The sequence below is a fragment of the Drosophila rhopaloa genome, unplaced genomic scaffold (assembly GCF_018152115.1).
Source record: "Drosophila rhopaloa isolate 14029-0021.01 unplaced genomic scaffold, ASM1815211v1 contig_3, whole genome shotgun sequence".
Taxonomy (NCBI): Eukaryota; Metazoa; Arthropoda; class Insecta; order Diptera; family Drosophilidae; genus Drosophila; species Drosophila rhopaloa.
This window is the reverse complement of record NW_025335123.1, coordinates 3950005-3977500: the sequence shown is the minus strand read 5'-3', so window position 1 is coordinate 3977500 and position 27496 is coordinate 3950005. Positions and strand designations below refer to the sequence as shown.

Below are 27496 nucleotides of genomic sequence, written 5' to 3'. Positions count from 1 at the left end.
AGCACGGAAATATAAGGAATCCACGGCACCCGAGATAGATCACGTATCACACACAGTTGTGTCTTGACCTTCGGAAAGATTACTCTTTACCGGTAAGTTAAAAGCTAATTTTTTTCAGCTAAGCAACTCATTAAATATATCCTCAAATCTCTATAACTTTTAACTCTAAATAACACCTACAAGATTAAGTTATAGAATTTTATATATTTATCACCAAAAAACTACTGAAAACATTAATTTGGGAAAGTCAAGATTCTGCTTAAATGTGATAAAACTTATAGATCTTGGTCTTATCCTGTACATTAAAATCTTTTCTAGATAATCATATTATTTGTTTTCGAAAATTTGTGTGACGGTGACGTACAATTTTTGGTCTTGAAAACTCCAAATGATAATATATGAGAGTTATTCAGCAAATTAAAATCGAAAGAAGGATGGCAAAAAACCGTTTCAAGCCCGCAACCCACCTGACTTATCGACTTATTAATTAAACAAGCAAGATGATGGTCGATACAAGGCAGACAGATAACACGGGGATAACAGCGCCGAAAACAAGTTTATTATGTTTTGACACCTTTCCCGACCACATACCCACTATTAAGCCGTTTGGCAATGGCAATACGACGGCCCCTTGAGGGGTTTATCCTCATCCTCCTTGCAGATTAAATGTTATGACAACTTTCGTCACCGCACTTGGTTCATTAGTCTGCGAACGTCTGCAAAAGAACAGAGATAAATAGAACAGATCTCGCTGGCCAACAGATACTGGCCAAGAAGTGAGTGGTAGCGGTGCTAATGCATTTGATCCGTTTTGGAGCGCATTAAATGCACCGTTAACTACTTCGAATTCTAATTAAGCTGATGCGACAATCCAAAGCACGCCGCTGTGGCACAATAAACTCAATTCCAGGAGGCCAGATTGGCAGCAGCAAAAGCAGCAAACCAACACGCGACTTGGCCATAAATGCAATGCCAAGTTGCTGGTCTCGTTGTCGCATTGGCATAAGTATCGGTATTGGTATCGCTGTGGGTATTGGTATCGGTATTGGCCAACGGCAACTATCTCCACGGCGGCGTCTGTTTGTGCTGGACTATCTCTTTGTTTGGCCTCAAATGATTTGCTTTAGCCATTATTGGGGGGACCCTAAGCGGCTTTACCCTGTTTACCCACCTCTGGATCCAAGGTCTGCCCCTTGGATCCATCGTTTCTTCATTCATTGTCTTGAATCTCTGGCTCATCGATGACACATAATTTATGATCTTCGGCCGCGTTCGACCCAGTAAATTCTATTCCCAGTGCTGCTGATGCCTCTCTTTCACATCCCATTCGCGGATACATCGTAGATACAGCGGATTCAGATACAGATACGAAGACGTGTACAATATGCAGATGCGGATACAGATAAAGCGTCGTCGACAAGCCTTTTCTTTCACAGAATGTTAATTTGTATTCAGCCATCATCAAAGATACTTCGGACACTGGATGGATGGTAGATGGTATATGGTATGGGGGGAGGGGGAATGCCGGCGTCTCGTCGTCTAACTGTTCTTTGCCTTTCTACAAACATTCCAATAATGAAATGGAAACTTTTCGTGGCACATTTCGGCCTTTAGTGCATCTATGCCCCAACCACTCGGAGTCTGGGTTAGAAAAGTGAGAGTACTGATTCTCCTAATTCGGGTCATCAAACTAAGATATCTTAAACACTTTGAAAAATACAATTTGTGGATCTTAAGATTAAGCTTACACTTGAACATTGCCAGATGGCCGATTAAGTTGTTCTTTAACTAACATAAGAACAAATTGTTTTACCGAAGAGAAAAAGTTTCTTTTGAGGTTTTAAGTACCCTAACTTGGCAACAATGTTGTGAATTTATAGATTTATCCTGAAAATATTTTTAATTTTATCCCTAACAGTGTAAAAGAGTACTAAATAAGCTCACAACACATTACAATTTTTTGAGTCATTGTATCCGAAGCAAGAAAGTCTTGTTCAATTAAATATAGAATATATATTAAAGAATTAAAGATTGTTGTTAAAGCTTTAAAGTTTCTCCTTTTGGATTTTTTGTTAAATTATTTTAGCAAACTTTGTATCTGAATAAATTAAAGCTGTTCTTTAGGACTTAAGCTTTTCAAAATTAACATTAAAGCTCAAGAGTCTGGAACTTGAGAAACTTATTTTAGTGGCCAAAGTCTTCAAAGACACCAAGAGTGCCAAATGACCCTAGGACACTTGGTATATCGACCATCTCTTGAACACTCTGTGGCATAAACATGCCCAATAAAGTTGTTAAGTTCTTCTTTTCCCGTCTTGGGCTGTGCATCCGATGATAAGCAGCTGGCTGGACTTGGCTTTGGCTTTGGCTTTGGTTTAGAGGCCGTGCATCCGAAACAGTCGCCTCATCAGCACCCCATCTCCATTCCCGGCCAGCATTGTTTGCACTTGACTCTGGGGGAAGTCGTGAATGACGATGGGGGCTCGGATGGCAGTTGCAGTTGTCATGTTGACAACAGACTGCCAAACAAAAGTTTCGCTGCAAATGGGTCTCCAAGCCATGATTCCCAGGCTCTGGGCCTGGCCCAAATTTGAATAGCTTCAACTGTCGGCGGACGGAATGAAGGAATAGGAATGGAGAATGGAGTCAGGGGCCGTTTGACACGTTCTCGGTCTTTGCCAGCGCCATTTGAACGTTTCCAGCTGCAGGATAGCTGTTGAAAACTGCTGCAACAACTGGGAAACGATGTCATCTTTGTCTGCCTCTGCCTCTGCCTCAGCATCTATGTCTGCCCCTCATCTTTTTTCCTCCATGAGATTTACTGGCAAATTGTTGCCTGCTAGTTGGCTGAAATTTAATATTCTGAAGCTATTAAGTCTCGACCGAGAGCGCCAGACTGTTCACAGCTTGTTTAAAACTTAAGTTCGTAATGGATCTATGCATCCTATGGTGGCTCCATACTTTAATTGCTGCGCCAGCTCGTACCAGGCTAATTACACCGAATAAAATTGCATTTGGCGATTGTCCGCTGAAATGCGCCCCGAAAAAATAAAATCGCTTGCCAAAAGTGGACAAACTTGCTCGAAAAAGGTGGCTAACTTGGAGGTGGCCCCAGTGCTGCTGGCTGGTTTGGAACCAGTTTAATTAAAAGAAAGTGAACCATTTAAAAATGTATTTTGATTTCGGCTTTGCTTTTCCCATAGCCATAGTCAAAGCCATAGCCATAGCATCATTATCATTATATCGTGATTATTGCGCTTTTCACTGGAGCTAAGCTAGGCCCCACCGTTGGTCGAACAGAAGCTAAAAATATACTCGGTATACATCCCATCAAAAAAGAGCTACGGAAAATATATAAACAGAAATGAAGCATGGGCAGGTGATTTACCGTTTGCTTTTTGCACAGACCGTTATTCGATTCGAAAGTGGTCGGCGCCATCGGCATTTTCAACTCGGATCCAACTCCAACTCCATTTCCACTTCCATTTCCACTGGCATTTCCATTTCCACAAGAAAAGTGAAAACCGAAACCGTAAGCAAAGTTCGGCATTGATCGCCTTTTGATGCGACAATTTCTTTTCGATTTCGTTTGCTTTTGATTCGATTTTGTTTCGATTTGATTCGTTCGTTTCGTTTTTAACTTGATGCATATTTAATGAGTCAATGAATGGATCGGATCTGGTTGGGGTATATATGGCGGAGATATAGAGATGGAGGTGGAGGGCCAATCCCGCAGAGCGTGTCGAGTTAACTTCTACTTTTCCGCTCTTCCGCTCTTTTCCCGCCGCTGCAAGTGCGGTACTGTTAATTGCAGCGGCAGAAGTGGCAGAAGAAGAAGCATCAGCAGAAGCAGCTGCGGCGGCGTCATTAATTAAGCGCCACTAGAGCGTGCAACACGCGGCCGAAAGCTCCGTCGCACTTTCTTTGGCTTAGTTAGTTAGTTTGTTAGTTAGTCGGGGCTTGGTTATCTCTGTCTCCAAGCAGATCCCAGCCATGGGAAAGGTGCTACTTTTCTTTGCCAGGTACTTGTATTTCTAAAAACATGTACATATAGGTATATCGGAGGTTAATACAATATCCTAGAGAAATTTAAATAAAAGGTATATGGGAGGTTAATACAATATCTTAGAGAAATTTGAATAAAAGGAAGACCTTGTTGAAATAATAATAAGCTATTGTATCAGGTGATATTAAAGCCTGATATATTCTTTAAAATAAATTGGGCCAAATGGAAAACATATTTTGAAAACTATTAAACCATTAAAAGATATTTTTAAATATTCTTTTATAAAAGATATTCTTTTAAATAAACTATATCTTACCCCATGTATTTATTAATCCGTATACATTTAAACTAAACAGCACCTAGTTTCAAAAGCTCAGTAAATCTTACTTAATTATTATAAGAACAAAATTATTATTAGGGCACAAAAAAAATTAATATTTCTTTGTTTTTTGCTCATGAGTTGACGCCTACCTAAAGTAATTGATTTGAGAAAAGTTTTATTCTTGTGTTAAAATATAAACGTTATTGAAAGCATACCTATGTAATTTCAAAAATAAAGGGTAACTTACATAAACAAAACCACATTAAGTGAAAACTAAGTCAAATTGGGTTCAAAGGCAGGTATAATAAAGGTAAACAAAATAAATACAAAACTCCATAATTTCTTTATAATTAGGCAGGTTTGATAACAGTAAATAAGATAAATGCAGAACTCGATAATGATATCTTTTGCTCAACGTTCTTTGTATCAAAGGTAGGTTTTTTAGACAGAGTCTTAAATATTATACCTACGTTCGACTGCTTTTCATAGTCCAAGCATTTTATTAGGGCATTATTAATATTATTCAAAAGTACTGTAAATAGACCTATTTAGATCTAGATATATATATATACACTTAGATGAAACCCATCTGTGCCCATAGGTAGATCTCTTAATTGGACGTCATCCGCCGGCGCACATGCAAATCGACACCTGAGTTACAGTTAGTCTAGCCGCAGTCTGCTGCTTTGTCTTAAACGCTACTTACCAATTTCGGCCCCAAATCTGACCAGTTTTCACTCTTCACTCGCTAGACGAAAGTCGAAAAAAGGAGAAAAAAAAACAATAAACAAGAGGAGAGAAATTAATTGGCTCCGAATTAAAGACAAATAAGCATATCGGCCGTTTACCGTTTACCGGTGGGCCATATACAATATATAGAGTCGGGTCTTTTCATTTACAGTTCTGCGAAGAATCTCCGTTGACCGCATTTTTGCGCTTGAATCGCGGAGGCTTGTCTTGTCCATCATATCTTTTCGTGCATTCGAATCTGAATCGGAATCCGAATTCGAATTCGCTTTGTTTCCGATTTCATTTTCACCTGTTGAAAACAGCAGCGCACCTGGGTAAAAGTGAGCATACAGATTGGACAATGAAAAGGAGGCAAGAAATGAGATTTTATTATTATTGCTCTATGGCAGTGCTGTGGGCTTGACTGGCTGACTGGCTGATTGATTGATTGATTGCCGGCGTCTCTTTAATTGCTGGTCGATCTGGTGCTGGTTGGTAAGCAGGGAAAGTGCCGCAGCAGCCAACGCACAATCGACCGGGTAAATATTTATCGGATTTATTTGGGCCCGTGTGCGAAAGAATTGAACAAATTGGAAAGTTTGCAGTGAAATTTTCGGCCATCTAGCCTAAGAATTATCACGCAGGGTGTTAAACAAGGTTATCAAAAAGTTATTAATGGAAGATTGGATGATTGAATTGATGCGATAAATGGCTCATTCCCACGATTAAATCCATGATACTTAATCAAAATTTCTATCCTGAATAGGAAGTTTAATATTTACTATAAATAGAACAATATACATATCAAATAATATTCATATAATACATATCAATCAAGGAAAATCTTATTTGTATACCATTGCAGAGGGTATTATAATTTCAGTCAAAAGTTTGCAACGCAGTGAAGGAGCCATTTTCGACCCTATAAAGTATATATATTCTTGACCAGGAGAGTCGATCTAGCCATGTCCGTCCGTCCGTTTGTCCGTCTGTTCGTTTCTACGCAAACTAGTCCCTCAGTTTTAAAGCTATCTGCTTGAAACTTCTTAAAACTTGTCTTTCTATTGCAGGTAGTATATAAGCGGAACGAGACGGATAGGGCGACTATATCATATAGCTCCCATAGGAACAATCGGAATAAAAAAAGCAAAAAAATTATAACTTTAATGTTTTTAATTTTTATCTTTGTTCTTTGGTAATAATTAAATATCGGTATGGAATTACGGGGTTAATTAAATTAAAATCGGACAACAATATCAGCGAAAAATCGGCATATCTTCATTGTTTAGTAATATAGGCGTAGAAATCGAAATGTAGTCGATTTTTAATAACTGCAAGGGTATATAAACTTCGGCTTGCCGAAGTTTGCTTCCTTTCTTGTTTTATAGAAATATTTATTTATTCGAAATGAATTCAGCAAGTCTCCTAAGTGTTAGATTTTCAATCAATATTTGATGTATCAATTAATTAGGCGAATGAAGAATTTGGTTGACAGTGGTTCAGCAAACGGGCCATGTTCGATATTCCCCCAATGACTCACGAGCAGCAGTGTTACCCCCATCTCCAACTCCATCTGCACATGGCCACATCTCAACCTCCACCTCCATCGACATCGACATCGATCTCAGGCACCTCAATTTGCAATGTTGAAATGGCGCCCCCGGGGGTCCCGTGATCGAATGGATCAGAGTCGAGAGTGCGCGGCTCCAATGGCAGGTTCTTGGATTCGGGTTCGGATTCGGGTCCAAGTTCGGGTTCGCGAGGATCAGGTCCAGGGAAATTGGCGGCCCGGCCGTTTATTAAATTTCAATTTGTTTATGGCTTCTTTTCGTGGCCGCACATTTGCGGCCATTTCACGTAGCCGGGCAATTTTCGGCCAGTCCGTTGGCCGGGGGGCGTCAGGTTAAGTGCGATCTGGCCCCGGATACGAGCACCGCGCTAATGACGAGCATCGACATCTTTATTACCCCGACGGGCTCGTTCAACCAGCTAAGGAAAACCAAAAATCAAAAACAAAAAAAAAATTACATGCCACAACAAGAGCGGGTAAGAGCCTTTAACAATTGATATTTAACATACGAATTGGTCGGAGGACGACAACGATGATGATGATGACGATGTGACCGCGCCCACTCTGTGTTCTTGTGCCGCCCCACAAAAAGGGGAACAATTAGGGAATTTCCGATGGGGGGAGGGGGGTGAAAGAAAAGGAGAAGCCCCAGAAGAAAGGAAAGAAAGGAAAGGAATTCGGGTTAAGAATTCGGTGGGAAGAATGTCTGCTACTAGGCTGTATAATTAAGTCATGTGGAATTACTTAATGACACTACAAGCTTGGTTTCAATTTGTGTTTACAATATAATTGGATGGTCGAACATACGGTTAATCACAGTATCTATCTAAGGAATTTCTTGGATCCGTAGATTAGCAATCACTAAAATGTAGATTATTCTTAAGATGATTAATTATTTATATACGAGAGAAATTTAATCATTACAAATTGCTAATAATTAGCACATTTTCTTGCATTGGAACAATCATTGTGGCTTTTTAAGAAATATAAGATTCGACATTTGATATGTTAATAATCTAGAGCCGCGGTTTAGTATTCAACTAACTTTTTTTTTGCCTCTAAGCACCGATTAACGATGGCAGTCATCAAGGCAATAGATTGCATTGGGATCAGGGGATCAGTCAATCATTCATTGCAATTGCTGCAATTTTTGTGGCTCCGTTTACTGCAGATCACGACTTTCGCTCCTTCCACCTGTGGCTGCGAGTGTCCGAAACGAATTCGTGTCCAATTTAAATTGAACTCGCACTTCCTTGCTAACAATGGGATATATAATACTTTATATTGCAAACAAAAAAGTCTTCGTTTAAGTCAAATTTATTGTGAAATTTCTCTCATTTAGCCCTAAGTTTATTGTATAAATTAGATCAATTATGTAGTATGTAATTAATTGAATGTATAGTATACCTATAATGTTAACTGGCTTGAATGGACATAGAATAACACATGCCGGCACAGTGGAGTGAAAGCGTTTAAATTAGTTATGTTGATTGGGGACAACAGCTAATTTCTACTTTCCACCACTCTGATACATCAATTAAATTCAATTCAAATTGTATGGAAATAGCCAAGTACTCTTCCAAACAAAATATTGTTAGACAGTTAACATGTTTTCTGTGTGTTGATTACCCACTGTTTTGGTCGATGACGCAGCAGTCCATTTCAAAAAGAGTGGTGGAGAGCAAAAACCAGATAAGACCCCTCCGGTACTCTCCATTTCAACTGCCGAGGTTTAATTTTAATACACAAACCAGTGAGGTAGTCCCACAATTGAAACTGAACCCGAACTAATTTGATGTACATTGTTTTCCTCTAATTGCAGATCCAATCGCCACGCCCACAGCGCCATCATGTGGAGCCCACAAAAAGGCCCTACACGGCTGTGGGACTATAGGTTTAGTAGCTGTATATTTATCTTACACTTAATGGTAAGTACGCCGAACAAACCATACAATTTTCCAAGTGTGAATCATAAACAAAATCAAGTGGAACAATCGCTTATCCACTGGAAATCGACATTTATAGTAAACAAATGTTTCGATTCAAGAACAAACCTTCTGACCTTGCCGAAGTGATTGGTGATATTGAAATAATGTTCACAATAATGTGATTTGTTGTGAAATTCTATTGGTTGTTTTATTGTACTTTTATTGAATACGATTACGCAAACGGAAATGAGGGTTAGGTGATAGATAATTTAAAAAAAAATTATAACACAGATCAAAGCATAGAACATAAATAATTTGAATTTCATAATTTAAAAAAAAAACACCTTAGTTGTTAAGCAATATTTCAAGAACTTATTAGATCTTAACTTTTGTGTGAACAAGATCATTAGTCTCCCCACTTGAAAGACTCTTTTTTTGATAGACAATCAACAAATGCTATATTATTATAGTTGGTTGATTACAAGAGGTGGAGCTAAAACTACGAGTACAGTCAGAAACTGAGTGTTTAGATGGTCTCGCCCACGGGCTTGATGATCAGCTCGTGGATCTGGACATTTGGCGGGGTTTGGATGCAGTAGCTGACGGCATCGGCCACATCCTCGGATCGCAGCATGGGAAGGTCGGGGAAATGGACGAGGGCTTCCTTGTCGATGATCTCGGTGTCCACGGCGCCGGGACTAATACTCTGCATGGGAATGAATAGAGGGTTATAAAGGGGTAATCTAAAAAGATAGAGACTGTCAACTAACCGTGATCTTGGTCTGGGTCTTGCTGTTGTGGAACTCCTGGCGCAGGACCTCCGTGAGAGCGGTGATTGCATGCTTCGAGGGTGAGTACATGCCCATGGTGAAGCCGGGAATGTTGGGCACCCGGTGTCCAGCCACACTGTTCACGATCACCACGTGTCCATCGTTGACATTGCGCTTTTGCAGCGACTTGAAGGCCTCGCGAGTGCACCACGAAACGCCGAGGACATTGGTGTCCAGGATGGCGCGCAGATCGGCCGCATTGCCCTCCTTAGTGATGCCCACTCCGGGACGGACAATGCCGGCATTATTGACCAGGACATCGGCCCCGCCCAAAGTGGAATCGATCCAGGCGAACGTATCGATCACCTCCTGCTCCACACTCACGTCGCACTTGCGTCCGTGGAAGCGACTGGCCTGATCCGCCGGCAACGATGCCTTCAGCTCACTGAGGCGCTCCTCGCGACGGGCCAGACCCACCACGACCAGGCCCTTGGCCACCAAATTCTTGCAGCAGGCAGCTCCGATTCCCGAGCTAGCTCCCGTGACGACAGCAACGCGATTCAACCAACGATCCATTGTTTTGTTTGGTGTTTCGGTTTTTTCTATTTTCCGGGTTTAAATATGGCTAATATTTTGGTTGGTGTGCGATCGCGACCTGCTCTACAACTGCTCTTTTATTGCCGACCCACTTGCTTTTATAAGCCCCCCTCCTATCAATTCCGACCAGTCCCGAACGATTTGGATTCGGATTTCGAGTCGAGTCGAGTTGAGTCGAGTCGGCACACTATTTCACCATCCGACTCGGCCGATGAGAATAGTTCTCGGCAGCCGGCATTTTGGAGAGTATAGTAGCGTAACCGTGACTCTGCACAAAGCTTTCCCATTTGATCAATTCACTCTGGAATAATACTATATATATATGTAGTCGCGGCTGCGATAGCCATCTTCACGGCAATGGGAATTGGTATGGGAATGGGCATAAGTGGGTTTCATTGTGGGTCAGCACATTTGTTTGGCGGCTTCTGAACAATCAGAAAGTCAGAGATTGTGTTGCAGAGACGTAAATCTTCTGTTATTGAAAATAAAAAGAAATGCATTTAGTTGTTTTAATGGCTATGAAACGCTTAATATGACATGTTTGTTTTGCTGAGTAAATATAAATCATTATAAGTAACTAGATCAGTTTATAACCAGTTTTTAGAACTAAATATTGTGTAGAAATCTCTACAAATATAAGGTTTTAAAATTAAACTACAGATAGTATAAAAGAAGTATGATCTGATTTAAATTGGGTGATAACGTATACGTAGTGTGGTCTGTCCTTTTCAATTAAATGTATATTTATAGGAAACATTATTATTTTTTTTATAATAAAATGTAATTGATAAACATATACAAAATTACGAAATTTTCTTCTAATGAATTGTCAATAGTCGCTCTTACGTATAATAATCTTTTTTTGCTATTAGTTACGTATCAATTAAACATGTATTAACTAATTATTCCAAGAAAAGGATGATGTAAAATGTTTAGATAACTTATAATAACTAAATACTAATAGATTGAAAAATAACAAGCAAAATGTATTACATGAAAATGCAATAATGCTAAGTATTCCCTTGCTTGATCAAGATGTAAAACAATTACAACTTATCTGCATAAACTAATTTATTCAGTGAACTAACTGGAAGCTCTGGCTTCGATCCATTCGCTCCTTAATTTCCATTCTCGTCTGTTGCGACGACGCCAGACAATGTGGCACCAGCAGGCCCGATCGGATACTGGATACCATATATATGCTATAGTATGCCATATCCACTCGGGCAGGTGGCTCGTCCAGTTCGGCAACTTTTACTGCGGGGGGCGGGTCGGTATGGGGAAAATGCTAATTCCTTTGAGGGGGAAGGGGCCAGCAATTCGATCAGACTCCCCTCGTTTCGATTATGGACCGAGCCAAACCGAACCGAAGCTGATCTATGCGGCATGTGGCAAGGCAGTTTGGGGCAGGTATCGGTATGCAAATGTCAGGTGCAAGTTCCTCCCACCTCCCACCTTCCACCTCCCAACTCCTTCCAATCCGAATGCCTCCCTTCGGAGCAGAGACCAGTTCCCACCAAGCAAACGGATGCAGGCCAAGTGGAATTCGCTTTCCCATTTCGATTGGCCTTCATTGGCCATTGGATCGGGGGACCGAAGACCGGGGATCCCGAAGACTGGAGACCCCGAAGATTGAAGACTTGGGACCCGAAGACTGGAGAGACTGGATTGCCGTTTCGTTTTTATTGGTAACACGTTTGTCAGGTGCCAGGTGGCAGTGGAACCGTTAGGAGCCCACCCACAAGACTGGCCATTGAATTTTGGAATGGGTCTGGGATGGCAGAGATTAAGATCGAGCTGTGGCCGAAATCGATATTACTATGATTTTGGGAACCCCTTATATCATAATAATATCACATATTCATAATATCCACAAGTTAAATCTACCAACACTTTTGACTAATAAGAAAAATAAAAATTTTTTAATTTACAAACATTACGTATACTATGTTTTATATTAGATTTTTATGATTCATCATAAAATAAAATTAAACTTGCGTTATACAACTTCTTAATTCTTAACCTTTTACAATTGCAGTTTAGTTTAGTCATAGCTGGTAATGAACTGTGGCCCATGGAGCGGCCAGACGGGATGCCCAATATCGTTTCGCTGGAGGTGATGTGCGGCAAGGACCACATGGATGTGCACCTGACCTTTTCGCACCCATTCGAGGGCATTGTGAGCTCGAAAGGTGGGTTATCTTTAGTCCCACCTCTATTCAATTGTAATTCATTTGTTTTTATTCTTCCTTTAGGACAACACAGCGATCCGCGTTGCGTTTACGTGCCGCCCTCCACGGGCAAGACGTTCTTCTCCTTCCGCATCTCGTATTCCCGATGCGGCACCAAGCCGGACCTCAACGGACAGTTCTACGAGAATACGGTCAGTGGCCATCACACTCTGTGGGAGGAATGTCTTCTTTAATCCCATGTCCTCAACAGGTGGTGGTGCAGTACGACAAGGATCTGCTGGAAGTTTGGGACGAGGCGAAACGACTGCGTTGCGAGTGGTTTAATGACTACGAGAAGACCGCCTCCAAGCCGCCCATGGTTATTGCCGATCTCGATGTCATCCAGCTTGATTTCCGAGGTAATTGCTCACTAAATGAGTAGTGATTAATAAGGATATTAATCGATTATTATGTCGCAGGTGACAATGTGGACTGTTGGATGGAGATTCAGCATGGCAAGGGGCCGTGGGCGCCACCAGTAAGTGGTATTGTACCGCTCGGATCCACCTTGACCCTTGTGGTGGCCATCAACGATTATCGAGGTGAGCTTGGATGCCTCGGGGCATCTCCTCAGATCTGTGCTTACTAGACATACTATGAAATTTGCCATTTCCAATGGCTACAATATAGGCATTAGATCGATCCAAGTTTATCTATTTGATCATTCCTCAATTCATCTTCCAGGCGAGTTCGACATGCGTGTGAAGTCCTGTGTGGCATCGGATGGATCTGGTCATGTGATCAACCTGTCGGATGAGTTTGGCTGCGTACTGCGACCCAAGATGATCTCACGCTTCCTGAAGGCCCGTGCTCCCGATGAGAGGGCCACCGTGATCACCTACGCCTTCTTCCACGCCTTCAAGTTCCCGGACGCCCTGAGTGTGCACATCAAGTGCAAGGTGGAGATCTGTCGCCACGGCTGCCTTGATCACTGCCAGAACACGGGCGTGGGCGGAGGGGTGGATCCGGAGAGTCACTGGGACTGGGCCTCGGACTGGGTCTGACCAATGCTAACGAGCGCAAGGATGTGCACATGTCCGATGCGATGGGCAGCAGTAGCAACGATCTGCTCAGAGATCTGGCCCTGCCACCTGGCGGCAGTCAACATGGCATGGGCATGGGCATGGGCATGGGACCGGATCACGATATCTTCTACGAGGACATCATCCACGATCACAAGCAGACCCTCGGCGGCGGCGGAGGATCGCCCGTTGGCGGTGACTATGGGCACGAGAAAAGCGTGCATCTGCAACCACGGCCGGTGCACGAGGAGCAGGAGGAGGCCGATCTGTCGGATCTGTTCGGGGATGAGGACCTGGCCGATTTGGACATGGAGGGCGGCGAGGGCGAGCGGTACTTGGGCCTGAAGAAGAGTGGCAAGTTTCCTCACGGTCCCAGACAGCTGGAGGCCCAAAAACGCATGGGCGTGCCGATGGCGGGTCCCCGCTCCCTGGAACCTCATGGCCAGGATGAGGATGTGCCACGACCCGTGTATAGGCCACAGGCGGAGGCTTTGAAGAAACCACGCGAAGATCACATCGATTTGGATAAGGAAGAGGAAAAGGATCAGGAGCAGGGCAAAAAGGAAGAGCAGAAGCAGGCGGGAGAAGGTGAAGGAGAGGGAGGTACTAACAACTCGAAGAGCCGTCGCCGTCGATCCTTGGTCATTTCCGATCGCAAGGTGCGCAGTGCCGACGTGGGCGTCAGCGGTCTGTACGATGTCATATCGGAGGCGGATCTGGCATTCTCGCCGGATTCCAAACAGGAGGCGGTCACTGTGTTCCAGGGCAAGATCAGCGAGGAGGTGGTCTACGGCATTTGCATGCCGGTGCCCGGGTTCAGCATCCTTTTTATCGTTGTAATCTCAGCGACGATCGTGTCCGCTCTGGTGGCCGGATCCCTGCTCTACCGCTATCAGCTGCAGAAGGAGGCGCTGGACAAGCAGACGCCGATGCCGGTGACCGGAACACTGGCCTCCTGGATGACCCTGAGGCTCTTCCGCCTGCGACAACAACAACAACAGCAGCAGCAGCAACAAGTCAGGCAGCCGAGCTCAGGCCACGAAACGGTTCAGTGATCAGCTCGGCCAGGATTGAGATCAAGATCGGAATTCTGAATCGAAATCGACATCGAAATGGACATCGAAATCTAAATCGAAATGGAAATCAAAATCAAATCACGTTGCCCACGTCTATGCCTTCCATTATTATTTATTTATTACGATTATTGTTTTTTTTTATTGGGTTGTTTGTTCAGGATCCAGACAAAGAGATATGGTGCAGATATCAGATATCAGAGATCGGGCAACAATGCAATACTCGAACTGCTCGTTTCGGTGCTGAACGTTCTACAATTTTTTTTTTGTATTTTGTTTTTTGGGTGCATTTAGTCGTAAAATTGCATAGAAAAAAATAATAGTGAAAGTAAAAGTAAACAAAGAGAGAGATACACAAATACAATGAAGACTCCGGACAGGTGCTCCAGGTTTAAGGAGTTGGATGTTATATCGCATCCGTTAGGCGTAAGGGAACTTATTTATTTATATATATATCTATAAATTATACATACGAGATTTAGCTGTAAGCCGAGCGGTATGGAAATTTTAAATGTAATGTTTTTTGGACTTTTTTGGTTTTTTTTTTCTGTGTTCTTTTCGGCATCCAAAACATGTTTAGGGGAAATTTAGTTAAATTCTATAGCTTCGTTTAGAAAATTCTCATAATCACACCCACACACTCACACATACAAACACGGACTTACTCATGCACACATACAAACCGACTACCATTTTCCATTAAAAAATTAAACAAAAGAAAATGCAAATTCTTGCATGCATATTACAATTTAAGTTCAAATTTTGTAATTGAAAAATTGACAATTGAATAAAATTTAGTTAAGTTGAAAATAATTAAGCTTCCTTGTTTTATTAATTTTTATAATTTATTGTTTTTAGCTTTATTTGTTAAAGCCCGAATTATAAGCATTATTATTTGCAAATTTGCATTTTGGTTTTATATAATTAAATACAGCTCTCACGGAACAATTCTTTCTTTATATTTTCTTCCAAGGACCCAAGTTCCAAAGTATGCTATACAAATGTTGTAAGCTGACCCCAAATGTAGACTATACTCAAAATGTTTCAAAATCAAAAATTATTCTAAAAAGATAAGCCTAATTCCCAAATAATCTCCAGTAATTAGAATCACCTAAGAAGGTATTTAAAACAATGTAATTGTGTTTAAATATATTTTAATATACTCCAAGCTCATAATTAAGTAGTGGATTCAGGAGAATTATCACTTTCTTACAGTATAATTCTAGACTCGTTAATCAATTAATGAGACAAATTCCAGCAAACCATTTCAGGATACTCACATATTTGAAGACCCATTCCCGGGTAACAAAAAACAAAAAGACATTTTGAGGGATTCTAAACAATTTATTGAACACTTTCTCTTCTCACTCGCTTTGCTCGGCTTATAAAAGTAGACAAAAAAAATGGAAGATATGTATATATAAGGCGGTATATATGTGGGTATGTATGCGATATGTATAATCATTATGCAAATAAATAAGTGGACTACAAGGCGTATTAACTGATATAAGTAGATCCAGGGATTTGGGGGAATGGCTGACAGTGGGACGCAGAAGTATTCGGCTTAGTCTACGGCTTAAAGCGCTTAAAATATTTAGTGACTAATTCAAGTGTATATCTGTTATGCATGTGTTATGTGTGTGAGTTTGTGTATAATCTGAGTGGGCGTGTACTTGTGTGTATGCGTGTCTACAAAGTCTTAAGAGAGTCTTACAAGAAATACTCTAAGTAATAGAATATATCGGCTCAAATGCTGAAGAAAGCTACAAGTGATGGTCAGATGGATATGATGGGCTGATCATGGCTTAGCACCGTTTAACATGAAATAGAACCTAGGCTTAAACTAAAACAAAAATAATCGATTATCGACTGCCACCACGGAGAGAAAGGAGTGGAAAATAGAGAAGATAGAACCTTAAAAGGGTTGAGATATAGAACTTGGGGAAACGGAAACGGAAATGGAAAAGGTAGAGGAGAACCCAGTTAACGGATTGAGTTAATGTTAAATGATTTGTATCAAAAATTATACTAACGAAGTGTACGCTACAAATTTAAGAGCCGCAGACGCAGACACAACTGTACCTAGAAACGGGAAACGGAAGCACAGACGAAATGGGGCAGCTATTAATGGCACTAATGGTAGTTACTTTTGGGAATCAGTGTCTGGAGCTGGTGATTATAAATCTTTAAATAGCAGTCTCGATAAGTAACTAAATACTCATAAACACAAAGAAGTAAACAATTGTCCTCAATCAAATAGTTTTTCAGCAGAAACTAGTCTCCAAAGATCTTTATAAATAATACATTTCTAGCAAATTATATTAAGATTTCAAATCGTTGATAGTAATTTTTAGGGACTTATACAAAGCAAAGAAAACGCCAAAATTGATATTTGATTTGGATATTCTTATTATTAACAGTCGGGATTTCAGAAATAACTCTCAAAAAGTGTTACAAAATTTTTAAACAATTTTGAAATTTCATTTTAAATATTTCTCATATCAATTGCTGTTTATTTATTTATTTGATTTGAAATTGATCCGAAAGTTAATTGGACTTTTAAATTTTTAATTGATTTAAAGCCCGATTAATATTTGCTATGAAGCAGATATGAAGATTTTAGACATATTTTATATCAATTGTTATTATGTAATTAAATCAATTTTAATTTGATTCGAAAGTTGATTTGATTTTAGTACCAATTGATTTGAAACCCGATTTGAATAATGGTTGCAATAAAGACTCTTTAGCTGTGAAAGTTTACCTTTTTCTACTAGCTGTGTGCCCCAAACGGAAACCCCCAAGACCTGATCCCAACTAGCACTAGTGCCAGTGCCTAGCCACCGGTATTTGGCCTCCGCCCTCGGAACCAGTGGCAGTCGCACAGTCCGGGCGTGCTCACGACATTGCCCGCTTCTTGGAGAGCGTTCCCTGCAAATCCGCCGGCGACGGCAGCTGGATGACTGGGAGCGGTGCCAGCTGGGGATTCGTGAAGGCGACGGCCCGCTCCTTGGCGCTGGCGGCGAACGACGAGAACGGACGCAGGCGGACGTAGAGCACGGCGGAGGTGAGGCAGGATGTGATCAGGATGCCCAGGAGCACGATCAGCGTGATGGCGAAGCCCGGCGTGGTCATGCAGATCAGACCCTCCTCGCGCAGCGGAAAGACCATGGTTTGTGGACTGCGGTCCACGCCGGCGCCGGATCCGTTCAACGAGCTGCTCCCATTGCCCGCCTGCTCGTCGATGGCGAAGGTCAGGTCCCCGGAGGAGACCACCTTGATGATCCGGTTCAGGCCCACCTGCGGCTCGGCCACCGCACGGGCCCGCCTCTGGACGCGCCTCTCATCCCGCCGCTTGCCAATGGCACTGGCCACATGGTAGGCATCCACATGCAGCTGCGGCGGCGGGCCGTACTGCGATTCGGGACCCACCTGCAGGTGGTGCACGTCCTGCAGATTCGTCTCCGCCGAGCACTGCTCCGGACAGTGGTAGCGGCAGATCTGGATGGTGCACTGGAAGTGCACCTCCATCGAGTCGGGGAACTTGAAGGCCTGGAAGTGGGCGTACGACAGCACCGAGGCGGAGGCCCCGAAGTTCTTGATCTTGGTGAAGCGCGACATCAGCTTGGGCCGGGTGACGCAGCCCCGCTGGTCCACCAGTTGGATGGGCGCCCGTTTGCCGTCGTGCGCCACACAGTTCCTCACCAGCATATCGAACTTGGAGTCGTCGTCCTTGATGGCCAGCACCATGGTCATCGTCTGGCCGATCTTGACCAGGCCGGACACCTCGGAGGCCCACGGACCCTTGCCCACCTGGATCTGCATCCAGCAGCCGACATTGTCGCCGGCGAAATCGGCCCGCACCACATCCAGCATGTCCACCGGGAACGGACGGAAGGTGACGCTCTTCTCGTACTGATCGTGCCACGTGCAGCGCAGCTTGCGGGCCTGATCCCACACCTCCTGCACCTGCGGATCGTACTGGATGACGATGATGTTCTCGAAGTAGGTGCCCGCCCCCGTGCTGCCCGCCTCGTGGCCATAGCCCTGGTTGTAGTTGTCCGTGTTGCCCGCTGTGCCGCACTCGTGGAGTCCGATGTCGAAGCTGGCCGAGCTGCGGCCCAATCCCGACGGCAGATGCACACAGTTCATGTTGCTGTAGTGGCCCTTGGAGAAGACGATCCCGTTGAAGGGCTTGTCGAACTGCACGAACACCTTCATCCCGTTCTTCTCGCACTTCACGTCCAGGGACACGATCTTGGGCATGTCCTGGACGGGAGCCGCCCAGATCTCGTTGTTGCTAGATGCACCCACACTCAAGTCGGGCACCTGCACCTGCTGCTGCTGGCCCTGCTGCAACTGCTGCTGCTGCTGCTGCTGCTGCGGTTGCACCTGCAACTGCATCTGGGGCGGTGGCTGCGGTCGCTGCTGCAGTTGCGGCGGCGGCGGTCCCTTGTAGAACTGGGCGCCTGGGGGTGGGGGAGGTCCGAAGGGCTGGCCAAAGCTCAGCGGGATGTTCTGGTGGTTGTCTGCGGGTGGAGAAGCACACCATGATGGATTAGGGAAAAAGCGGTGGCAAGCAAAATATTTACCATCATGTAAAATATTATATTTTAATCGTTTTACCATCTAAAATTATGTAATCGCCCAATTGATATTTTAAAACATATTCACTTTCTTTTTACAAAAGTGATTTTCAAAATTATATTATTTACCTACTGGTATATTTTATGAAAAAATATTGTCAAAGGTAAGAGTTTTTAGTCATTTTAAAGTTTAAAACTTAATTCTTTTTCTTTAAATGGAAACTTCTTATTTTAATAAATTAATAAATTAAAAATAATGTGACTAATTCAAAATTATCCGATTTAAATACACCTTAAGGACCCCTTAAATTTTACGGGATAGCCTAAAGACCATTAAAATATATTTTGTGAGATATGTACCAAATACGGACATATCTATTGAAAATATTAACATTTTGCATGGTTATGAGCATTAATTAATGAGGTATCAAATTTAACTGCTAGTTGCTGTTCTAAATAAGTCTGATTTGTATATTCTATTTTTAATTTGTAATATTTTGGGAGGAGTCCCGGTACTTACTGCGCATGGTGAGACCGACGGCCACACTGGGCGGCGGCTGGGGCATGTTGTGTTGGTAGTGCACCTGCACCTTGGGCACCGATTGCGGCAACTGCATCTGGATCTGCGGCAGCTGCTGCTGCTGTTGCTGTTGCTGCTGCTGCTGCTGTTGCTGCTGCTGCGCCTGGGCCTGCTGCTCCTGCTCCGACTCCTGGGCCATCTGGTCCAGCTCGTTCTCGTGGTCGCCGAGGGCGATGGTCAGATCGTCGTCCGGTCCGCCGGCAATGGCCTTCACCACCTCCACATCGTCGGCGCAGACGAGGGCGACCTGTGACCCCATTCCGGGCGGGGAATCGAAATGAAACGAGAAGATGAACGGAATGACTTCAATTGCGGGGAATGCCAAGTGGAATGGGCGCAGTGGCAAATAACAAGTGGCAATGGTTGCAAGGCGGATCCGGCATGCGGCATGCAACTCAATTGCATAAGGCAGCAAAAAGCCACTGGCAGCGAAAAGAAAGAGGAACCGGAGAAAAAACCGCGCAGCCACTGCAACAATTTCGCTTTTTTTTCCAACCACCGCGACCAGCAACTCTTTTCATTTCAGTTTGTGGCACATGCAACGCGCAAGGCGACCCAATTGCCAGGGAGATCCGCCTGGCTTAAAAGGCGAAGTCAAGGCTAGAACCAGACCAGACGACAACACAAACAAAAGACCAAAGACCGAAGACCGAAGACCCAAGACACCAGACATCGGGCAAGAGCAAGACCAAGACCCAGATTGAGATCGCGATCGACATCGAGACGGAATTGCCGGGTTGGGATGATGTGTACCCGATAATAGCCGGGTAACAGATTAGATACAATCTAGATAAATTAGATTCCAGATGGGTGGGAAGAAACATCGATTCATATGTTTTTCCAATCGTTTTAATACCTAACTAAGATGTCCTAAATTTGTCAGCAAACTACTAAAGACGGAGAATTTCTGAATCAATTTTTAAAACGTTAAGATATAATTATGTCTAAGCAATGAAAAATAAACCAAAAATATATTCCAAATAGGGCCAATAAAAAAATAGGTAATAAAAAAAAAAAGTGACCTTTCCTAATGAGGTTGTAAAGAGAATTTGAAGGCATGGTAATGACTCTTTCATAAAGAAGCTAGGAAACAGAAAAGAGTAATCAAATTCGAAATGATTAAAAGGAAAAGCCATTTTAGGAAGTGGCTTTTTTTCAAAAAATGCAAGATGGAAATGAGTGAGTACACTTCCCTTTTTAATTCCATCTCACTGATTCTTTTAAATATGAATGATTTGTTTGTTGTTGCCAAAACTTTTACTTTATTATTTGTTTTTTGCTTGCAAAAACCAATTATATATAAATTTTGAATGATGTTGATATACATATATATTGGTTAAAGTATTTTTAATATATATGTACAACGCCCATACTTTCTAATCAAGATTCACATGTCCCATCCCGTAAATCCCGGGTGTCATTTACCCAACTGTGAGATCGGGCTAATAAACTTAATTAATTTTGCATTACTTTCTTTTTGCGTCCTTCACTTGGTGTGTTCGCCATGTTCCGGGTGACCAGGTCTTAATTTTGCCCGGCCATTCAGGAACATCTTGATCCGCAGCCATGTACTTGTCGCTGGACTGATTCAGTTACCAAGTTGCCGAGCTATCGGGGCAATTAGACGAGTGCCCGAATGGACAGACGGCGTAGGGGAGAGTGGCACTGGCTTTGGCACTGGCACTGGAGCAATTGCGGACAGGTGGACGATGATGGCCATGGCGATCATGGCCAAGATACCCATGATGAAGATGCCCAGCGAAGATGGCGAGGCTGCATCCCATTTGGCCAAATCTGTGCCGCACCGCCGAAAACAACTTTCTCCGCCAACTGGGAAGCTGAGAAAACTGAGAAAACTGAGCAAACTGAGAAACCGAGAAAACTGAGCATCTGAGTGTCTCAGTATCGCGGTATCTCGGTATCGCAGTTTTGTAGTCTTGAAGTCTTGGGATGGGATGTCGCAACGGCGGCGACGGCGGCATCCTGAAGCAATCCTGTTTGGTAGAAAGTGATGTGGCAAGCGCGGCAGACGATTGACGACAAAAAGGTAAAATCGCAAAATGGTAAATGCTGGATGGTGGATGGTTGGCCATCAAACGAGTTGCCCACGAATCCGCAAAACCCACTGGTGAAAAATTCTATAATCAAATTTGCATGCGGGAACGTGATTTGGAGCGACTGCAAAAGCCAGCCATGAATACCAAAAAAATAACTTTAGCCAAATAACAGCAATTCACACAGAGGGAGAAAATATAACCGACTTTTTCACAAAAGAATATCAGCTAACAATTATTAAGTAATACATATTTTAATAACCTTTAGATTCTACTCTAATACTTTAATTATTTCAGATGCTACTTTAATACTTGTATTCGGTTTTAAATCAATTAAAAAAAAATTATTTAAATATTACAACACAAAATTGTTTTTAATAAATTCAGTGAACCAAATGATTTTGTGTTTTCTATCTTGTTGTTTCTCGTCAATTTTAAAGCCTTTGGAAATATTTGTAAATTCGGTTAGCCACTTTAATACGCAGTTTTTAAAATGGCTTTTTATTGTTTCCCCGCCACATGCAAATTTTGCTCCGTACCCCTCAAAGACATCTAAAATTAGGCTTGTTCCGGTTCCCATACTCATATCCGACTGTGGCAGAAGAAATGAATCATCACCAGAGAACTGCGTTAATTGAAATGTGTGTTACTGTTTGGCAATCATTCGGCGGGGAGTCGTGCATATGTGGCCCAATCCCCCAATTTCCCTGCCCTCCACTGTTTCCGCAATCCCCAGCGGAGACGACTAACGATGTGACTAAAGGCTAGAGACCAAAGACGGAAGACCGAGTACCCAAGAGCAAAGACCAAAGACTGGAGTCGGAACTCAAGGCGAAGACGAAGACGACGAGGCCGGCTGTTGTTGCCAATCTTGACCTCGACCAATGTGCTAGGCACTTTTTTGGGAAGAGGCTGTCTGCCTGGCAGCGCACCAAATCGGGAGAAAGTGAAACATTAGCAGAGAATCGGAATTTGGCAGCCACTTGGCCCGAAGGAGGATGGGATGCGGTGGGATGGCGGAGGGTCAAAGGTGAACGCCAGGCCGTTTGGCAGCATTTCTCGACCCCAAGATGAAAGCGAAAAGGAAGCGAAAAGTGGAGATGCTGCCACCACATGCTGCCACTCGTTAAAGGAATGGGAACTGTTTTTTTTTTTGTTTTGGCCTGGCTAAATTGTGTCATCGCCCCAGAATGGCCAAAAAGCTGGCGAAAAAAAAACTTTCTAACGTCACGAGCGCTGGGCTCAAAAGAGATTCGGAACGGGGATGGGTATTACCTAGGCAAAATGGATGCACATGGAATTTTAATATGTGCCAAAAGGCGAAAAAGAGAAAGGAATGCTGGGGATGGCCACGAAGATGGGCAAGCACTTCAAGCAGAATGGCTTCTTGATTTCAGAGTTATTCACAGGGAACTTAGTTATTATTTTATTTGTGTTTTTCCAAGAAAATTCTTTTTCAATATCAGGAAATTAACTGTCTTTATAGTTGTGATTATCTGTTGACTTGTATAGCAAACAATATTAAGTTTTCAAATTAATACATTAAATATGTCGATTTATGTCAATTCCTAAAAATGTATTTTTAAAATTCATTATTGAGAGAGGTTATAAAGAACAAATATATAATCTAGCTTTCTAAACATTTTAACCAAAATGCACCACCACATTTCTAAACTGCAACATGACGAGCTAATCTAAATTAAAACGTTGTCTTAACAACGTCAAGTTTCTAAATTCCTTAGATGACATCTGTGTATCCTTTCCATTACGCGCACTAATTACTCGATTTGCCGTTACTTTCCTCGCTAGTCTCTTCGATGTCTCATATATATGTATATAAATATATATGTAGATATACATATATATTCCTGATTGGTTCCAGGAACTAAATCCAGTACATGTAACACTCGCACACACACACACACACGAGAAACGAGGCCATGCCAATTACACGTCCCATCCCGTCCCATTCCATTCCTCTTCATTCCATTTCATTCCGGCAGAGGGGCTCTTTCACTTGCACACTTATGCACTTATATATGTACACGCACAAGGCAGACGACAGGCAGCCAGAAAGAAAGGGGGTTGGGGGAGAGATGGAGCAGTGGCGCCGGCAGGGACTATGATTTATAAAAGGGCGTCCTTTAAAAAATAAATATATCCTAAAATTAAAATCCAAATACTCCTTTAATTGTTGATTATGTTAATTAAGTGTTGATAGCTACAATGACTTCAAATGTCTAAACGTTTTTACGTTGAACATCTTTGTTGTTAACTGGTAAGAAATAAAAGAATTTCTTTGGGGACAAAATTTAGTAAATAGATGAACGAATTTGCATTTACAAATAGATTCGCACAGAGCAATTATTATTATTATTTTAAAATGTATACCTATAGCGAACTGGCTAAAATCCCTCTAAATGAAAATCTGCACACGCCACTGGGAGAAAGAGAAGCTTAAGCCGGCTGCTGCTAATGGGAATTATCTATTTATAAGACGATGTTGCTGCTGTTGCCCATGTTGCTGTTGTGTCTGCGGCTTTTGGCTTAAATTGATTTCAATTATTTGCATCGGCTCAACTCACCTGCAGTGAAAGGAAAATGATAAGCGGCAGCCAAATCTTCTTAGCACCGATTTCTACATTTCTTCGTAGATTTCTGCAGCGCACTTGTTTGTGTTGTTGCAGTTGATGTTGATGTTGCATGTTGCTGCCGTTACTGTGGTTGCTGCTGATGATGGTGATGTTTCTGTTTGTTAAGCATATAATTAATTTGTTTATCATTATTCGATATTTGCCGTTGTTGTGGGCGGTCAAAGAAGCGGAAAGCGGAAGAGAGAACGAAGAAAGTGCTTTTCGCTTTTATTTCTTCTCATTGTTATGGTTACCTGCCATATGAAAGTGTTTGCCGCTAATTGCAATTTATTAGCAATTTCTCAGTCAGCTCAATGATGATTGATTGACTCGCTAAGTGTCCCCCTCTTCCTCCCTCTTCCACCCTCTTTCTAACCTTCCACACCCACTGGCCATAAATGAAAAGTCTGAGAAGAAAGAAAGAAACACAGACCGAAAGAAAGGGAAGCTGCGACAAGTCAAGAGAGAAAAGAATCTATTTAATGACAACTCACTTAACTTTTAAGACGCTGAAGAAAAGGGTAACTGGGGAGGTGAAAAGTGTTAATAGGTTTCCCCGCACATAAGTGAAGTGGGTCATCTTGGCCCAGACAAATATGAATGCTCTTAGTTGGCCAATTAGAAGGCTAAAGGTAGTAACAAAGGTGTGAGGAGATTCCAAGGAAAGAGAGAGTGAAGAAAGAGTGAATGTCAAAAATAAGAAACAGAACTTTGGAAGAATTAAGTGATTTTTTCATTCCTTATTGAGTGACCTTGACCAAGTAAGTGAGCTTTGTATCTTATTTAATTCATCTTGCCAAGTAATTTTTTGAATTATTGATTTTCCTGTTCTGTTTTGAAATAAAGAATACTAATTATGAAAAACCAGATAGATATTGTAGTTAATATTATTTTGAATAGATAGAACGAGAAATGCAAGTCCCTAAATAAAATAGCTATAAGCACAGCGTTGGTCAAACAAATTTTTCCCTTTATTATTGAACTCCTTAATTTTTAGTTCAAAAAAGTTATTTAAGGCCTTCTATTTATTCTTCCAAAATACTAACTAACATATGTACTAACTTAGTGCTTATTTATGTTTTTAAGGCAGCAATAAATATTTTGCCATGCCATGGGTTAATATATTTAATTGATATTTTATAGACAATGAGACAAAATAATAAGGCAGCTATGTCTTGTTCCGGTTTTCACTTTTACGAAATTGAATATTCTTGTTTTGGTTATGACTAAAGACTATATTTTCGAGTTTAATGGGAAAAATCTATATTTTATAACAGAAAAACATAATTTATGTTAATTAAATAAATATTTACTGGCTAAATGCTACAAACTGAAATACATGCCCCTTAAAATGTATCAATATTTTTATGCAAACTTGTTTAAAATGGTCACCTGATTGTTCGAAGATAACTGCTATGTATATATTTTAAGAAGCAAATATTTGATATTAAGATAAGATAAATCCCACTAGATTAAATATTTGACATAGGTAAAGCATTAAAAGTGAAAACCAAAAGATTTCCCTTATTTCTCATTATTTTTGCAATTATTTAGAAACTTTTGAATTCTTTGCAGTCCAACTAAAGAAATATCTTTAAGTGTTGCAACCTTGTGATCGGCTATCTTTATTCCGCTTTCCACCGTACCGCAGACTAACTTCCGGGTTGTTGATCCGTTTGCGTTCTGCCGGCACTCACCTATAAGGTCCTTGGCCCGATTCCGCCGTTTCTCCTGGCTGTTCCAGTTAAAGTTCCGATTCCAATTCCAAATTCCGAAGGCTGACAAACAGGATGCGTTAGCGGCAACTTTCGAAAACTGTTGCACTTGAACGGTGGCCGTTACTTTTGGACGCCAATGTTGCTGATGTTGCTGCTGCGATGTTGCTGATGGGCTGACGGTAATGACAGCAGCGGGGGAAGAGGGGTGGGGCGTTGCACGCGGTCAACAATTAACGATCGCAAGTGGAGCACACACAAAAGAAAATATCAAAAAAAAAAGGACACAAAAAGCGTGTTGATCACTTCGCTAACCGTTTTGCAAGCGGTTCTTTCCGTTTCGCTTGCGGTTTTTCTTTTGTTTGATTTGCAACTAGTGTTTGCTGTTTGTTTTGCTCGAATTCGCTGAGTTTTTTATTTTTGTTTTTTTTTGTTCCAGTATTTGTTATTAATTCGAACCGAGCGAGGATCGATCGATGGCCCGCCTGAAGGAGGAGAAAGAGAGAGAAACGCGTCTGCTTCGCGCCGTGGTTTAGCGCCGAATGCTGCAGACACCTGCTTTCTCGCAGCGGAACACTTCGCATGCGCAGCAGCAGCAACATGCCGTCGTCGACCGCGCAGCCGGCGCCGGCAGCGAAATTTCTTCTTTCCATTGAGGCCTCCACTAAGGCAGTCGGCCAAGTCCAAATCCAAAATACGATGCCAAGTACGACTTGTTCAAGTACAGCTTGCCGGTTGATGTTGCCCGTTGCTGTTGCCGTTCCTGCCTCTTGTTGCTGTTGCTAGTGTTGCTCTTTTGGGCCCGATGTTGCTGCTGCGGCTGCTGCTGCTGCTGTTGTTGTTGCTTTGGCCATGCCTTTTGTTGTTGCTGATATTTGTCATGTTGTTGCTGTTGCTTTTGTTATTTCTGGTATGGCAAATATTGTTGTTGCTTCTTGCTTTTTGTGTTGTTGCTGCTATGGCTGCAAATATTACTCTTGTTGTTGCTGTTTTTGTAGCTAATATTGTTGTTGCTATTGCTATTGTTGGTACTTTTTATATGGCAGACATTGCTGATGTTGTTGCTCTTGCAGTCATTTCAGATGTTGTTGCTGTTACTCTTCATTTGGTGATTTTGCTGTTGTTGTTGCTATTCCTATAGCTGATATTGTTACAGTAGTTGTTGCTGCTATTGGTGCTGTTGATATTGCCATGGCTGATATTGCTGTTGTTATTGCTGGAAATGTGGCTGATGTTGCTGCTGCTGCTGCTGCTGCTCGTGGCATGCGTCGTCGGTTGCTAGTTGCTGCTTGCTGGTTGCTGGTTGCTAGTTGGTTTCCCCAGTCCTCTGTTTGTTTATACTGGGCAGCAGCTTCAACTTTCAGTTGCAATGGGTTACAGAAGCAGACGACGACGTCGACGACGGCGACAATTGCATGGGGACAAGTCCTCTAACTGTTTGCACTTTCTATTCCCCTTTTTCCGCCGCCACTGACCAATCCCCCCTGCCTTTGACTGTGCCACTGGCAACTGGTCACAATTATTGTCCACTTCCACTTGCCCATGCTCCAATTGTGGCAGGCAATCATGCCGAGAAATGGGCGTGGGCGCCCTTTGATTGCCACACATTGCGTGGTTCGTGGTTCAGTGGGTGGCAAAGTTGAGGTTGGGTGTTGGGGGGTGCTGCAGGTGGAGCTGGTG

At 42.4% G+C, this 27496-nt stretch overlaps 3 protein-coding genes across 3 annotated transcripts in view; 1 reads left to right on the top strand and 2 right to left on the bottom strand.

Moving 5' to 3' along the window:
- LOC108041115 overlaps window positions 1–15061 on the top strand; it is a 16496-nt gene extending 1435 nt beyond the window's left edge. The window contains 8 exon segments of the mRNA XM_017118921.2: window positions 1–92; window positions 8450–8555; window positions 11961–12114; window positions 12178–12305; window positions 12365–12512; window positions 12573–12695; window positions 12838–13107; window positions 13110–15061. The exon segment at window positions 1–92 is cut by the window's left edge and continues 17 nt beyond it. Of these exon segments, the coding sequence (XP_016974410.2) occupies window positions 8478–8555; window positions 11961–12114; window positions 12178–12305; window positions 12365–12512; window positions 12573–12695; window positions 12838–13107; window positions 13110–14230 (2022 nt within the window). The 5' untranslated portion in view covers window positions 1–92; window positions 8450–8477 and the 3' untranslated portion in view covers window positions 14231–15061.
- On the bottom strand, window positions 8750–10005 carry LOC108041116 (farnesol dehydrogenase). Its single transcript, XM_017118922.2, has 2 exons — window positions 9326–10005; window positions 8750–9261 (listed from the first exon to the last, which is right to left on the bottom strand). Exons 1-2 carry the CDS (start codon window positions 9899–9901, stop codon window positions 9082–9084), a joined length of 756 nt encoding a protein of 251 aa, XP_016974411.2. The 5' UTR covers window positions 9902–10005; the 3' UTR covers window positions 8750–9081.
- A 1575-nt stretch (window positions 15062–16636) lies between the features above and the next one.
- On the bottom strand, window positions 16637–26348 carry LOC108041782. The gene is made up of 4 exons (XM_044461120.1): window positions 25799–26348; window positions 24054–24216; window positions 19355–19661; window positions 16637–18777 (listed from the first exon to the last, which is right to left on the bottom strand). The coding sequence occupies exons 2-4, from the start codon at window positions 24171–24173 to the stop codon at window positions 17147–17149; spliced, it is 2058 nt and encodes a 685-aa protein (XP_044317055.1). The 5' UTR covers window positions 24174–24216; window positions 25799–26348; the 3' UTR covers window positions 16637–17146.
- Between the last annotated feature and the right edge of the window lie 1148 nt (window positions 26349–27496).

Bases quoted from the DNA above. Each gene is read 5' to 3' on its own strand.
- LOC108041116 (XM_017118922.2), bottom strand. From the start codon at position 9,901: ATGGATCGTTGGTTGAATCGCGTTGCTGTCGTCACGGGAGCTAGCTCG. The intron at 9,262-9,325 runs GTTAGTTGACAG...ATTCCCATGCAG, and splicing joins AGACCCAGACCAAGATCACG to AGTATTAGTCCCGGCGCCGT.
- LOC108041782 (XM_044461120.1), bottom strand. From the start codon at position 24,173: ATGCAACATCAACATCAACTGCAACAACACAAACAAGTGCGCTGCAGA. The intron at 19,662-24,053 runs GTGAGTTGAGCC...ATGGGGTCACAG, and splicing joins TCATTTTCCTTTCACTGCAG to GTCGCCCTCGTCTGCGCCGA. The intron at 18,778-19,354 runs GTAAGTACCGGG...CTCCACCCGCAG, and splicing joins CGTCGGTCTCACCATGCGCA to ACAACCACCAGAACATCCCG.